Raw genomic sequence first — 15,561 nt, 5'->3', positions numbered from 1 at the left:
ACAAGGTATATGGTATGTCGACAGCGGATGCAGCAGCCATATGACAGGAAACAAAGAATATTTCGTAAAATTGGAGGAACAAGAGATTCCACTGGTCAAGCTCGGAGATGGAAAGTTCCAGAATGTTGAAGGAAGAGGAGTCATATCCGTACGTACAAGGTCAGGTAAAACTCGATACATATCTGATGTTCTCTATGTTCCTGGCCTAGCTCAAAATTTATTAAGTGTTGGACAACTTATAAGAAAAGGGTACTCACTGCATTTCGAAGACGGAGAACGCACAATTTATGATAAAATTAATAAACAATTGGTGGCAAAAGTAAAAATGTGCAATGAGTACCAATCATATAGATGAATGCAAGCTATGGCATATGAGATACGGACATCTCAACTACAGATCCTTGAAGGTTCTAAAATCAAAGAACATGGTAATTGGTCTTCCTAATATCAACGGTGGAGATAAAATATGTGAAGGTTGTATTCTTGGGAAGTTCCATAGACTTCCATTCACAAAAAAATCGTGGAGAGCAAGAAAGCCCCTCGAATTGGTGCACGCCGATATCTGCGGTCCGACAAGAACAACTTCACTCAACAACAAAAGATATTTTCTCCTATTCGTGGATGATTATACTAGGATGATGTGGGTGTATATTCTTGAGCAAAAATCTGAGGCATTCACTAAATTCCTGGAGTTCAAGGCGTTGGCAGAGAAGCAAAGTGGCCATCAATTAAAAGTATTCCGGTACAGACCGTGGTGGAGAATTTACTTCAAATGAGTTCATCAACTACTGCAAAGAAAACGGTATTAAGAAGGAGCTTACCGTCCGATACACTCCACAACAAAACGGCGTCGCAGAAAGGAAAAATCGTACGATCCTGGAAATGGCTCGGAGTATGCTAAAATCAAGGAAGCTACCCAAGAGCTACCGGGCAGAAACAGTTAACACGGCGGTTTACATCCTTAACCGTTCTCCAACAAAGACAATTCTCAACAAGACTCCATATGAAGCTTGGCATAAGAAAAAGCCCAAGGTAACTTCTTTCAGAATTTTTGGTTGCGTTGCATATTCACATATTCCATCTCAACACAAAGAAAAGTTTGATGAAAAAGGAGAAAAGCTAATATTCATCGGATACAGCGAAGAGTCTAAAGCATATAGACTTCTAAAGCCAGATACAAAGGAACTGGTAATTTCAAGAGATGTTATTTTTTATGAATTCAAATCATGGGATTGGAATGATGAACCAGATAACCATGAGTTTCCACTACTCATTGAAGACGAGCCAGATCAGCAACGTCAGGAAGAAAGTACTCCACCAGCAAGCCCGAGATCTCCTAGTCCAACACAACAAAGTCCAAGTTCATCGGAAGCAAGTGCCCCACCAAGAAAGGTGCGTTCCCTAAGAGATATTTATGATATATCTAATTGTGCGTTTATAGTACTAGAGCCTCAAAAATATGAGGAAGCGGCGAAGGAAGAAAAATGGAGACATGCCATGGACGAAGAAATGCGAGTAATCGAGAAAAACAAGACATGGGAGCTTGTTAATCAGCCAAGTGACAAAGAGATCATTGGTCTGAAATGGGTCTACAAGACAAAGTACAACGAAGATGGTTCGATTCAAAAGCACAAGGCAAGGCTAGTTTCAAAAGGATATTCCCAGCAACCAGGAATCGACTACAGCGAGACATTCTCCCCAGTGGCTCGCATGGAAACAATCCGGATGGTGTTAGCTTTGGCAGCTCAACTAAAAATGAAGGTCTACCAATTGGAGGTAAAGTCGGCGTTCCTAAACGGAGAACTTGAAGAAGAGGTGTACATTGAACAACCTCAAGGATATGTCCGAAAAGGAAAAGAAAACATGGTTTATCGTCTCCGCAAAGCACTATATGGCCTCAAGCAAGCACCGCGTGCATGGAACAGCAAAATCGACAAGTATTTCCGAGATAATGGATTAGAAAAGAGTCCAAGTGAGCCATCCCTCTACATAAGAAAACAAGGTACGGATTTCCTAATCGTCTGTCTCTATGTTGATGATTTAATTTACGCCATCACAAAACAAGACATGGAAGAAAAATTTAAGAAGGATATGATGAAATAATATGAGATGACAGACTTAGGAATTATGCGATATTTTCTTGGGATTCAAGTAAAACAATCTCCAGAAGAAATATTCATTTCTCAAGAAAAATATGCGGAAGACTTACTGAAAAGGTTCAACATAATGGATTGCAAACCAATTGCAACTCCAATGGGTACCAATGAGAAATTGGTAAAAAATGATGGAGCGACAAAAGTTGATCCAACCTTATTTAGAAGTCTAGTCGGCTCACTGATCTACTTAACAAATACAAGGCCAGACATCGTCAATGCAACCAGTATTGTTTCTCGGTTTATGAGCGAGCCAAGCAAGTTACACTATGCAGCCGCAAAGAGAATTCTTCGGTATATCAAGGGAACGAAGGATTTTGTCATCAAGTATACAAGAGAAAAAGATAATGATTTAATTGGCTTCACAGATAGCGATTGGGCAGGTTCTATTGAAGACCGAAAGAGGACATCAGGCTATGTTTTCTGTATGGGAACAAAAGTTATCTCTTGGAGTTCTAAAAAGCAAAGCACGGTGGCATTATCCTCAGCCGAAGCAGAGTACATAGCATCAACAAGTGAAGCATGTGAAGCGGTATGGCTAAGAAGATTAATGACCGACCTACAACAAAAGCACAAAGAACCAATAACTATCTACTGTGACAATATGTCTACAATTGCAATGACAAAAAATTCAGTGTTCCACGGACGGACGAAGCATATAGAGCTACGACATCACTTCATCAGAGAGTTAGTAGAGAACAAGGAAATCGAGCTCCAATTTTGTCCGACGCAAGAACAAAATGCGGATATTTTCACAAAAGCAGTCACGGTGGATAAATTCAATCATTTTAGAGATAAGCTCAACATCACAATTAAGAGGGGGTGTTAAAAACATTTGATAATTGTGATGGGTAAATCTAGAATTATCTAGATAGCTAACTATAAACTCCCATGGGCTTATCTCAATGCATAGGCCCAGTCTAGAGATATCTAGACTCTTCTAAGATAAAAAGAGTGCAAGCTCATTCTAGAGTCTTCTAAGACATTTTCCATCATGTGTATCTAGAGAATTCTTTCTCTAGAATGATCTAGGTCAATTAGCTCTAGAGATTTCCGAGTCTAGAGTATTCTTAGTAGTTGGTCATGAAGTAGTATAAATAGAAGCAAATGTTGGCCTCTGTGGTCATCCACAACTCAAGTGGGTGAGTAAGTAGTAAGAGTGAGAGCTAGAGTTTAGAGTAAGAGCCAAAGTGCCTCTTTGTAAACAACTAGTATAAGCCAAAGTTGCTACACAAGCCTCTTGTAATATTTTCAATTTCATATTAATATAAGCCTCACCTTTCAATTAACCAACCTCTTTTCCTAAATTCATTTCCATAAACTCATCACATTTCCGCGGTGCGCCAACAAAAATGAATTATACATAACTGATGAATGATCTAACAATCACTCACAACTGCGCCCTTCCCGTCAAATCAAACTAGGGGCGGGTACAAATCCATATGCGACAAGGCCATCTCGTCCGTTGGAGGATGAATTGAATACTACTGCTGGTTGGGTTGGATTCAGTTAAGTGAAAAACGGATGAATGTTGAAGCATCAGAGACCCTAAAGAATTGCAAATTCATGCCTGCTCAGAAAAAATGGATACATTGACCGGCGTGGAGTTGATAGATTTTGAATGCGAGCATAATTGAGATGATCCAAATACAGAGATTTAGTTGTGCACTGTAACTGTTTGTGAATTTGTCTAACAGAACAAATTGCGTAAAAATTTCATCAATTCGCCAAGGAAGTGGTATAGGATGGTACATCTTCGTCTTCTACTGGTGCTTTCTTATGTATCATTATTCCAAAGAAAGAAGGTAATTTCTCTCGCTATCTATCGGTAATTCACATTGGTTTTATTACAAATTGTCAATTGAATACATGTGTTCGGATTTTTTATATAAAACCTGTCGGAATCTCCACTGGAGTATCCAATAACTGCGAGCTATGATTTTTTATATATCAATTTCTTTGCAAATATCTTGCAACAGAATCTACCAACCTCCAATACCCACTACCCGGACCACCATTTTTGTTTCCTTAGAAGTAATATGAAACAAAAACTTGCGTCCTCAACTACACTTGGGTCTTCTTGATCATCTTCTTCCGAATGCTTTGCATCATTTTGTGCACTCTCGCAGGAATGTTGAGTAGGGAAACCACACAACAAACTGTTACCAGCAAAAGCCGAACCGTCTAAACTCAGTGTATCAAAGTGAGGCCCTCTTGGGATCTTGCCACTCAAGTCATTGTTAGATAAGTTGAAATACCCCAGTGAGTCAATTGATGTGAAAGACTTTGGGATTTCTCCAGACAGTTTGTTGAAACTCAAATCCAAAGAGTCTAAACCTGTCATGTATCCGACATCATGTGGGATTCTACCTGTAAACCCCTTTAAAAAGAACTATCCCTTCTGGGATGTTTCCTTCAAGAATGTTGCATGATAGATCAATTCCTGAACTATAGCTATAAAGGTGTTTAAATTGGATGATTGTCCCTTTGATGACCATTTGCAGTTGGTACGCAACATCAAAAATGTGCTTCGGATCCGCACACATAGGAAGGTGGGTCATTTATTCTACTCCATAACATCTTCCAGTTTCCCATCTGCTTTGGAATTGGACCAGATAGATTGTTTATAGACAAGTCGATGAGTTGAAGATTGTTTAAATTAGTAATCTCAGATGGGATAGATCCCCTGAATTTGTTTGACCTTAGAGAAATGACCCCAAGACTGTTGAATGATCCAATGAAACTGGGTATACTTCCTTCGAAATTGTTGTTCCCCAAGCTGAGAAATTCCAGATTCTGAAGTAAATTAGTAATCTTACACTTATTTCAGGATCTGAGTCAATGCCAAAATGAACTCTATGGTGGAATTTTCCTTGGAAGTAATTTTGTGAGGTATTGTAGGGAAGACATGTTTGATAATTGTTCTGTGATCGAGTCAGAAATAAAAGAATTGGAGAGATCAAGATGAGTGAGTTTCTTGAGATTGCACAACTGATCCGGGATTTCTGAGAAATTAAAATAATTGAAGCTAAGGTCTAAATACCCGAGGCGTGTAAGGGTGGAAAGGGAAGGAGAGATTTTACCTGTAACGACAGTTCTAGTTTGCTCTCTTAGGGAAGGAAACCAATCAGCAGACGGTCTAGCAGACTATGCAGACCGTCTAGAATGTGTTGAATAGCCAGGATCGATTAATGGTTTCCCCTATAATTACCTAGATAATTTAGCGGTACAATTCTTCCAATTATTCCCCTGTGATGTTTGCTTGGGGAAGCATAACACGTATTTTAGTATTTTACAGTGTTAATTAACTGTTCGTTTCTTTGCTGTGCAACAAATAGGTCGCGACATTCAGGATTTGATGTAGTTTTTACTAGTAAAAATGAAGAGTGCATCGGTGGAAGTACACCAATTGCATTGTCGTCAAAACTTAAGTACACTGACACTTTAATTCATGCATTCAGTTCATATCTATTAGTACTATTGAACTGATATTTGGTATATCATTAATCCAAGACTCCCATTGTTTGAAACAGTTGTATTTCCTCTCTTTAAAACCAAAGAAGTGGCAAACTGGTTTCAAAACCGCAAAGTGAGCCACAAGATCCCCATGGTTGAGAATATAAGACTAATTGCAACAGCATAGTTCAAACCGGTAAGTTATCAGTCTCTTTCTAATATTGTTAACAAGTACATGAGAACTAGAAAAACATAACATAACTCAATTCCTTAGGAAGTATCTTACAGTTCTAGTTGCAACAGAATCTATGAATTGCCAATATGGAAACCACCATTTTTTCTTACTTAGCAGCAAAAAGAAGAACAGGCCCCAAAATCCAACTACAAACCCCAAAGCAACCATAGCATAAAACAACAACATCTCTTTTGCATCATCTTGATCATTTTCTTCAACTTTATTTGCATCTCCTGAAGCATTCTCACGAGTGGTGTTTGTAAGGATCCCACATGACAAATCATTACCTACAAAAGCTGAGCAATCTACGCTCAGTGTATCAAAATGATCCCCTCCTGGGATTTTTCCACTCAGTCTATTGTAAGATAAGTTCAAATACCCAAGAGAGTCGATTGATGTCAAAGACTTTGGGATTTCTCCAGACAACTTGTTGAAACTCAAGTCCAAGGAGCCCAAACCTGTCATGTTCCCTACATTCTTTGGGATTGCACCAGATAAGTGATTGTGTGATAGGTTTAGCATGGAGAGCCCTTTCAATTGCGCAATCTCTTCAGGGATATCTCCATCCAGGATGTTGCACGATAGATCAAGTCCTGAACTATAGCTATACAAGTGCTCCAATTTGGTCACAATCCCTTTGATCACCATTAGCAACTTTATATCAGCATAGTAACCAAGAGAGAATGTCTCATTAGGTCTGGTTATTAGCATCTTTAAGTTTGCTATCTTCCTAGGAACCAAACCAGAGATATTGTTTACCGACAAGTCTAGTATCCGCAGATTATTCAACTCGGTAATTTTTTCGGGGATAGACCCACTGAACTTGTTTGACCTCAACGAAATAATCGTAAGACCATCCATGAGACCAAGAAAACTTGGTATAGCACCTTCGAAATCGTTGTTCCCTAAGTTGAGAACTTCCAACCACCGAATCATTTGTATGCAGTTAGGAAAAGAACCATTCAAGTTGTTGTCATTCAGTTGTAGATAGCGGAGATCTTCTATTTGTTCAAGCTCGTTCGGAACATATCCTGTGAGATTGTTGTTACTAAGCTGTAAAGATATAAGAGACCTGCAATCACCTATACTAGAAGGTATAGTCCCAGAAAGATGGTTGTTGGAGAGATCAAGAGTAGCCGGACCTGGAAAGGACCTTGAATATGTTCGTTTTGTACAGAGTGAGAACGGTATGGATCCCACTAGTTCATTACTAGCTAAAAACACAACTCTAGCATTAGATAATCTTCTGCCAGTCTCTGTTGATATCTCCCCACTAAATTTATTTTTTGATAGATCAATTCTACTAAGATTAAGAGGTGGAAGCGGAAGAGGGCCATCAAAGTTATTGTTCGATAAATTTAAACTAACCACGTCGGCTATATTAGCAAAAACTAGATGTGGTATTGTACCTTGAAGGTTGTTTCCAGAGAGATCTAAGTCACTGAGACTTTCGAATTGGAAAGGCAAGAAGGTATGGAGCCTGTCAAGTTGTTATGAGACAAATCCAATATGTTTAGCCGATCCAAATTACAAATCTCAGGTGGGATCGTTCCATAAAACCCCGAACTGGAGAGGTTAAGATGAGTGAGTTTTTGTAAATTCGAAAACTGTTTTGGAATCTGCGATTTTTGGAAATAATTGAAACTAAGATCCAGATAATCCAGATGAACAAGAGTGAAAAGTGATGAAGAGAGTGTACCAATAAGTGAAGTATTCGGTGTGGTATGGGATTTCATACTTGTGAAGTAGTTTTCAATGTCTGGATTGTGAAGGTCGACTGAGACTACCCGTAAGGAGTCATTCGAACACTGAATTCCATGCCAAGCGCAACAGTTTCCATTATTGTTTCTTACTTTCCATGACGACAGGCGATTCGAGGTGTCTTGGAGAGAGGATTTGAAGCTCAAGAGAGCATTTCTCTCTTCGGAATGACACCCATGAGCGAGCAACTGGAACCGAGTGTCAATCAATATAAAGAACAAGAGTAAAATACGAAGATTATGAAGTAATATCTTGTGTTGCATTTTCTTTTTGTTGAATCCATTCATTGCTGGAGCTGGTTTATTATTTCATAGTTGAAATTATATGGAAAATTTCAGCACTTTATTATTATCAGGTTTCTGTCATTGACTGGTTCAGTGTTCTGATCTTGACTTGGACAAAGTCTTTGAGATTTTTCTTTTTTTGCGTGTGCTCCAGTAATGCATCTTTGCATGCATGATAGTTTATTGATTTATGTCAATTTTCACAACTGCTCCGTTGAAAATGAGAACTTTAATTTGGAAGAATAATGAAACAAGTTTTCGATGAAAACAATAGGCTAGGATAAGAAAGAATGGCTAGGCTATTCTTTCTTGTGTAGAACAACTGTTAGATTGATACTGTAAGATCAAACATTTCTGGAATATTTAAAGCTACTGAATAGGTACATCAAATTCAAAGATTTTGAATATTTACCGACTTAAAGGCCTAGACAAATAAATCTCCCACGTTAAACGGTAAGAAAATCCTCGCTTCCTATTAACCGAAATAGGCCTTTTTTGAATTTTGTGAAACGAGTGTTTTGGGGAGGACATCTGGCAACGTATGGTTGGTCTAAAAAAAACAGGAAAAAGATTTGAAAATGGAATTCAATATTTAGTTGATGACACTTGACGTATGATTAGTTTGAAGTATCACAAACTTAAAAGGAAAACGTAACTTACCGTGTATGGAATTTTATGAAGTCCAAATTCAATTTGGAAACCGAGTAACTAATATATTAGAACCATTTTTTCCAAATTAATATTTAAAGGGGAAAAAATTCGACATATTTTCTACGAAAATAAAAGGAAGAAATTCGACATATTTTCTACGAAAATAAAATGAATAAATAAATAAAATCTGCAAAAATTCTCCGCCTGTTTAATGTATTTTCTCCGCCATACCAAATCAAAAATATTGTCACCGGGCGGGGCGAAGCCCTGCGCTCACCAATCAAAAATGCATCGCCACGGGGCGCGGTGAAGTCCCACGCACACCAAATAGAAAATGCATTGCCAAAAGACGCGACGAAGCCCCACGCACACCAAGTTAAAAGAATAAATAAATAAATAAAATATTACATATTCTCTACCTATTTAATGTATTTTCCCCGCCACACCAAATTAAAAATGCATTGCTACTCGTCCCCCACACAAAATTAAAAATACATCGCCATGGGATGGGGCGAAGCCCTGCTCACACCAAATCAAAAATGCGTTGCCACAAATCTAGTTCACTTAATTGCGCGACAAACATTTCTCGCAATAGGTCCATCAAATTCTTTTGAATGCAACTACGCAAGAAAGGGACGCAAAACTCTTCTACTGATCTGTGAATAGTCCCAAAAGTCAACAAAGATGTTATACAGAAGGTATATCGTGCTTGGGGTTAAACTAAAGCGGAATCTAACATCAATCAACAAAGATGTTATAAGAAGGTATCATTTTGTTTGGGGTGAAACTAAAGCGAAATCTAACGAAACACAAGCTGCTAGCTTATTAAGCTGTCCCGTGTGACCATGCCTGACATCACTACTTCTCTTTGATGTGTAAGAATAATGAAACAAGTTCTCGATGAAAACCAGCAAGTCGTAACAATAGGAAAGGATAAGAAAGAACAGCTAGGAGATTCTTCCAAGTTTTCCTTTGAATCTTAGTCCTAACCTCTGAGCAACTGCTTTACAGTAAGGTTTGTGAGTTTATTTGTTATTTCTTTGGCAATCACAATAGTGTAAGCCTTGTATCAGTCTCATCCCACATTGTCATGTACCCGGTGTTGTATTAGAGTGCCCATATCATATTCGAAGGGGTAGCTTAGAAAAAAAAATCATTTTTGATAGGAAAAAGCCACTCTTACAACGAGGAAAGTTGACCTCAGTCTAGCTTATTGGACTCAGGATCAATATTGGGTGGAAAAAAGTATAAGCTTTCCTTCTATCAAAAAGTTATGGTTGAAGTTTAATTCAATAGGGAAAGCTTATATTTTTTTCCACCCAATATTGACCCGGAGTTATATAGGTTAGATTGAGGTCAGCTTTCCCTCGAGTAAAAGTGGCTTTCCGCCTATGCATCTAACTCCGACCGTTCTCATCAATTTCTGCATTATCCCATAAAGATTTGAACTCTTATTCTATCTTTAAGCAAATACATTGGAGTACAAGCATCCTCTGACCACAATATGTCTATAATTTCATCACCCTTCAATCTCAACTTTGGCCCGATCATGTCTTTTAACCGATCAAGCCCAATCTCTTCTCTATCACAGTCTCGGAACTCAAAACTCTGGCAAGTTCTCAGCACATTTACCTTAAAACTTCTGAAAGGCATCCTGTCCTCTTTAACATCGTTCCTAAAACAAACAAATAAATCAAATTAGAAAAGAATATAATACAGTCCAACAATATAGACCCTAAAAATAAATATAAACCATAGATATGAAATCAAAATAGGGTAAAACATAAACCCTAAAAATCTAACAGAAACCCTAGAATCAAATGAAATCAAAGAAAATCAGAAACCCTATAAATCTAAGACATACCATAGAAATGAAATTAAATTAAGGAAAAACACAAACCCTAGAAATCTAACACATATCCTAAAAATCTAATACAAACACTTGAAAAATCGATTCACAAAGAAACGAAAATCAACCGAATGATCTCAAAATCAAACAACCCTAGCAAATAATTTTTTATAAACTCTTGAAATTGAAATCTATTCTAACCATAAACGAACATGAATCAAATACAATAATCTTCTAAAATGGTTTTGTAGGATCCAAATATCGCACAACGATAAGAGTTTGCGATATTATAGATAGAGCCTGCGAAGTTATAGACAGAGTTTGCGAGAAGGTAGCGAAGCTTCCGAGAATGTAGTTTGGGCGCGAGATAATATGAGCTGTACTCCACTACATATGAGCTGTCATCCACTATGTAAACACCTATATAAAGGGAAAGTCAGAGAGAGAGAAGAGAAGTTTTAGAATTTGTATTATTATGATTTCCTTCTTCTTCCTCTACCAACCTAGAGCTCCAAATACTCATTAATGGAGATTCTGAATGTAAACCAAATGTAATTTCAACAATTATAGTGAAGATCCCTAACCTCGTGGATGTAGATCATATTGATCGAACCACGTAAATCTTGTGTCTTATTTTCTATTTTCATTATCTTTATCTTTATTTTCATATCAAATAAGTTTAGATTTAGAAATCATAGTCATGATAATACAAGGGGTGTGTTGTAGGATTTCCTGCAACTACATAATGGCGCTAGAAACAGGGAACGAGTAAAGGTTTAATCCTTCCTGTAACTTGTTGATTCAAGAAATTTTCATGAAGATTAGCTATTGTTCATGTTTTTCTAGATCCACAAAATTTAAGTTCAAAAATGGAAATTTTATGGAAGAAATCACATTTTCAGGGAGTAAACATCATCAACAATTTAAAGACATGAAAAGAGTGGGAGAAAAAATTAGTTGTTGTGGTGAAATTTAAGGAGAAAATGGAAGTTTCAGTGGAAGATTTTTTCATGTTCAGGAGAAGAATGCAAATGTGAAAGAAGTTAAGGAAGGACGAAGAGAAGAGGCAGATGCTGCAATTTCTATCACAAACAGAAATTCGCACAGATGGTTTGAGCTGGAGCGAGTAAGCGATAGGTAATGGGTTTGAATTTCGCAGAGACACATATTTTCATTTTCTTCTCATTTGCATGGCAGAATAAAAGAATAAGAGAAAAACATTGTGCATTTATTTCGCAAAGAGATTCTTGAACAGTTGGTCAAGAGAACAATATGTACGTTCGTGGTCGCAAGTTCGAACTTCCCTGCGAGCATAGTTTTCTTCTTTTTACAGATAGCGAAAAAATGAATAATTTCGCAATATTGTTTCATTAGTTCGCAAACAAGAGGTAGCACAGTTGGTCAAGCTTCGCTAGAGTGAGTTGTAAGACTCGAGTTCGAATCCCTCATCAAACTTAATTTTTCGCACATTTTTGAAATCCTAAAGGCGAAGAAATGGAATACAGTACAACATTGTGTGTTTCTTTCGCAAGCAACAACTAGCGCAGATGGTTAGAGAAGGAGTATGCAAACTAGAGGACATGGGTTCGATTCTCCCTGCGGCCAAATAATTTTTGCTTCACAAATATTCATTTCGCAGAGTTGATATTTGATTACTTCGCACAGTCTTTGATTATTTCGTAAGAGAGGGTTAGGACAGTTGGTCAGAATTGCCTCTTACACAGTTGGAATTTGATTACTTCGCAAGAAATTTGATTATTTCGCAAGAGACGCTTAACACAGTTGGTATGGTGCAAGAAAATCCAAGAAGTAGGTCGAGGGTTCAAATCTCACTTCTCACAATTTTTTTGCTGCGCGAAATTCATACATTTCAAGGCATTTATTCACTTCTCTGATAACAATAGCGACTCACATGAAAGATAAGTACCACTTCCTTGAACATTTTACTTTATACTAAGAACGAATAAAAAGATTTTTGATTTGATTTACAAAAAGCGATTCAATCGCACGATAACAAAAATTTCAAGATTTCAAAAATTACAAAAATTACTAAGATTTCAAGATTTCAAAAAAAAAATCGATTATATATTTATAGAATATTTATTTTGCAGAAAATAAAAAAATTTTGGTTTGATTTACAAAGATTTCAAGATTTCAAAGATTATAAAGATTACTAAGATTTCAAGATTACAAAGATTTCAAAATTACAAAGATTGAGAGATTTCAAAATTACAAAAAATTGAGAAAATTCAATTTATATTTCTCTAGAATATTTCTTTTGCAGAGAATAAAATATTTTTGATTTGATTTACAAAACGCGATCGAATCGCAGAATTACAAAGATTTCACAACTACAAATATTTCAGAGTTACCATGTATTAGAATTTCTCTTGAATATTTATTTTGATTCAATGATATGATATTATGAGAATGAAAGAATGAGTGAAAGAGATGTTAGAAATGAAAGAATGAAAGAAAGAGATGACAGAAATGAAAAGACGAATGAGAATAAAGAAACGCGAATAAAATTTCGCAGATAGGGGCGAACCTTTATGGCGTACACCCTAGTTCGCGAATAAAATTTCGCAAGAGGCAAATGTAATACCTAAAGTACGTCATATAAGGGGGTACCTGTTGCATGGATCAGGGAAAGGTTACACCGCCCCCGGAACCTGAGTCATGGAGATTTGGGGTCAATAAAGCCCATCCAGGAGAGGCACCTTGGATTCTCAGCTTAAGCGTATGACTTAGGTTGGGCGACTAAGGTAATAAGGACTCTCCTAAGGAGTGCAAAATCTGATCAAGGCGTCGAGGTACACGGTTGAGTCAAGAGTGACAGGGGCGTTTGAAGCGTCCTTGCCATTCTTGACAAGTCTTGGCTTATACTGCACTCGTCCCGAAGAAACCCCACTTAGGGTGCAGTCTCGTAACCATAATCCATATAAGTAAAGGGAAAAGAGGCTGCGAAAACAACTGGTTGTTGTTAAGACCGGATTGGAGGATCTAATCTTGTATGGCAGAAGTACGCCTCCTTGAAGGGGCAACCAGAGGGACATAAGGGCGGCACCCTCCATTAGGGAGCTGATAAGTGTCTTAAGACGCAAATGTCATGAGGCTTTTTACTCGCAAGGGTATTAAGGCTTGTCATATTTGTGCGACAATCCTGAAGAGGCAATAATACTAGAGAAAAATATAAGACGAGATCAATGGGTTTTTGCATGAAAGTGCAAAGACGTCATGCGATTTCGTCGCAAGACGACAATGTCATGGGGATTTATTTTCGCAATAATATTTATGCCTGTCATATTGTCGTAACATTCTTGAAGAGGCCACAATACAAAAGATAAAGTTAAGGAAAGATCAATGGGTTTTTGCATGAAAGTGCAAAGACGTCCTGCGATTTTTTCGCAATGACAAGATGTGGCAAAATAAGACCTTTAACTAGGAAGGAAAAATAAGACCACATAAGAAAATAAGAAAAAGAGCTAATGATCTTGCAAAATGATTATATGTAAGCAAATAAGCTTGCGAATATGTACATGAAAATGAAATTGAGGCAGTGAAAATACCGCAGACTTGATACTATGATCATACTATTATGAGATACTAATAGTGCAGGAAAGAGGAAAGATGAAACACAAGTAAGAACTTGTGAGGAACAATAACTACACGAAGATGAATGCATACACTAAAGAAAAAGCCAGAGAAATGAAGAATGGAAGCAATTTAAAGCTACAACAATTTTAGACGGAAAAATGAGCTAAGTAATACAAACATTGACTATACATTGCAATAGATAAGCATTCTCATATACAAGCATTACACTCGCATCATCAAAGCATCACATAAGCATTTCATGGCATAAACATCGCATACACATTTCATAACATAATCATTACATAAGCATTAGATTCGCACAAGTATTTACAAAACTTTTAAGAATTATTCAGAATTTCGCAGAATTATTCTGGATTATTCAGAATTTCGCAGGATTATTCAGAATTTCGCAGGATTATTCAGAATTTCCCAGGATTATTCAGAATTTCGCAGGATTATTCAGAATTTCGCAGAATTATTTTGAATTTCGCAGGACTATTCTGAATTTCGCAAGATTATTCAGAATTTCGCAGAATTATTCAGAATTTCGCAGAGTTATTCGGAATTTCGCAGAATTATTCGGAACTTCGCAGGATTGTTCAGAATTTCGCAGGATTATTCAGAATGTGTCAGAACTTCGCAGAATGTGTCAGAATTTTGCAGAATGTGATTATTTCGCAGAATGTGATTATTCCGAAAGATATGATCATTTTGCTCAATTATTTCGCACAATTATAAGCAACTTGAAGAGATTATACTATCGCATGAGAACAAAACATGAGACAGAGGCAAGATGAGAATGAAGAAACAATTGGCACATTCAACCTTTTCTCAAAGATTCTACCCTCAAAGATAAAGAACAGAGGCAACTATGGATTACCAAGAAAACATTTTATGTTCTTTATCTTCTCGGCAAGAATCGCCAAAAATGGAGTAATAATTTCGCATGAATAAAGGCAATACTTATTATTCTCATTCAAGGACGGATACTTCTTATATTTCGAGAATTGATACTTCTTATACTTCTTCAAGGATACTTCATACTTCGCATACTTCAAAAGATGATACTTCTTATTTACTTCGCAACGCTCCGGAACTTCACAAAAGAATAGAGGCAAGTACGTACTTTTAAAGTCCAGTATTCTTTCGCTCGTTCCATCATCAACAAAGATCAAAGACTACTCCAACGTCACGTATCTCTCTCCAACAACTACAAAAAAATGGATTTTTCCTTAAAGATCGCTCTTCAAGCAATATTCAAGGAAAAAGAGGCAAGATGTAGGATCCAAATATCGCACAACGGTAAAAGTTTGCGATATTATAGATAGAGCCTGCGAAGTTATAGACAGAGTTTGCGAGAAGGTAGCGAAGCTTGCGAGAATGTAGTTTGGGCGCGAGATAATATGAGCTATACTCCACTACATATGAGCTGTCATCCACTATGTAAACACCTATATAAAGGGAAAGTCAGAGAGAGAGAAGAGAAGTTTTAGAATTTGTATTATTATTATTATTATTATTATTTCCTTCTTCTTCCTCTACCAACCTAGAGCTTCAAATACTCATTAATGGAGA

The 15,561-nt window shown here is 37.1% G+C and overlaps 1 protein-coding gene across 1 annotated transcript; it reads right to left on the bottom strand.

Annotated features, from left to right (window-relative positions):
* Positions 1-5,607: 5,607 nt before the first annotated feature.
* LOC113328823 (receptor-like protein 53) lies at positions 5,608-7,879 on the bottom strand. The gene has a single exon (XM_026575829.1). The coding sequence runs from the start codon at positions 6,778-6,780 to the stop codon at positions 5,872-5,874; it is 909 nt and encodes a 302-aa protein (XP_026431614.1). The 5' UTR covers positions 6,781-7,879; the 3' UTR covers positions 5,608-5,871.
* Between the last annotated feature and the right edge of the window lie 7,682 nt (positions 7,880-15,561).

Source organism: Papaver somniferum, unplaced genomic scaffold (assembly GCF_003573695.1).
Source record: "Papaver somniferum cultivar HN1 unplaced genomic scaffold, ASM357369v1 unplaced-scaffold_114, whole genome shotgun sequence".
Lineage (NCBI taxonomy): Eukaryota > Viridiplantae > Streptophyta > Magnoliopsida > Ranunculales > Papaveraceae > Papaver > Papaver somniferum.
The sequence above is the reverse complement of the archived record's forward strand: the minus strand, read 5'-3'. Positions and strand labels throughout refer to the sequence as shown.

Excerpts from the sequence above, each read along its gene's own strand:
- LOC113328823 (XM_026575829.1), bottom strand. The coding sequence starts at position 6,780 with ATGATTCGGTGGTTGGAAGTTCTCAACTTAGGGAACAACGATTTCGAA.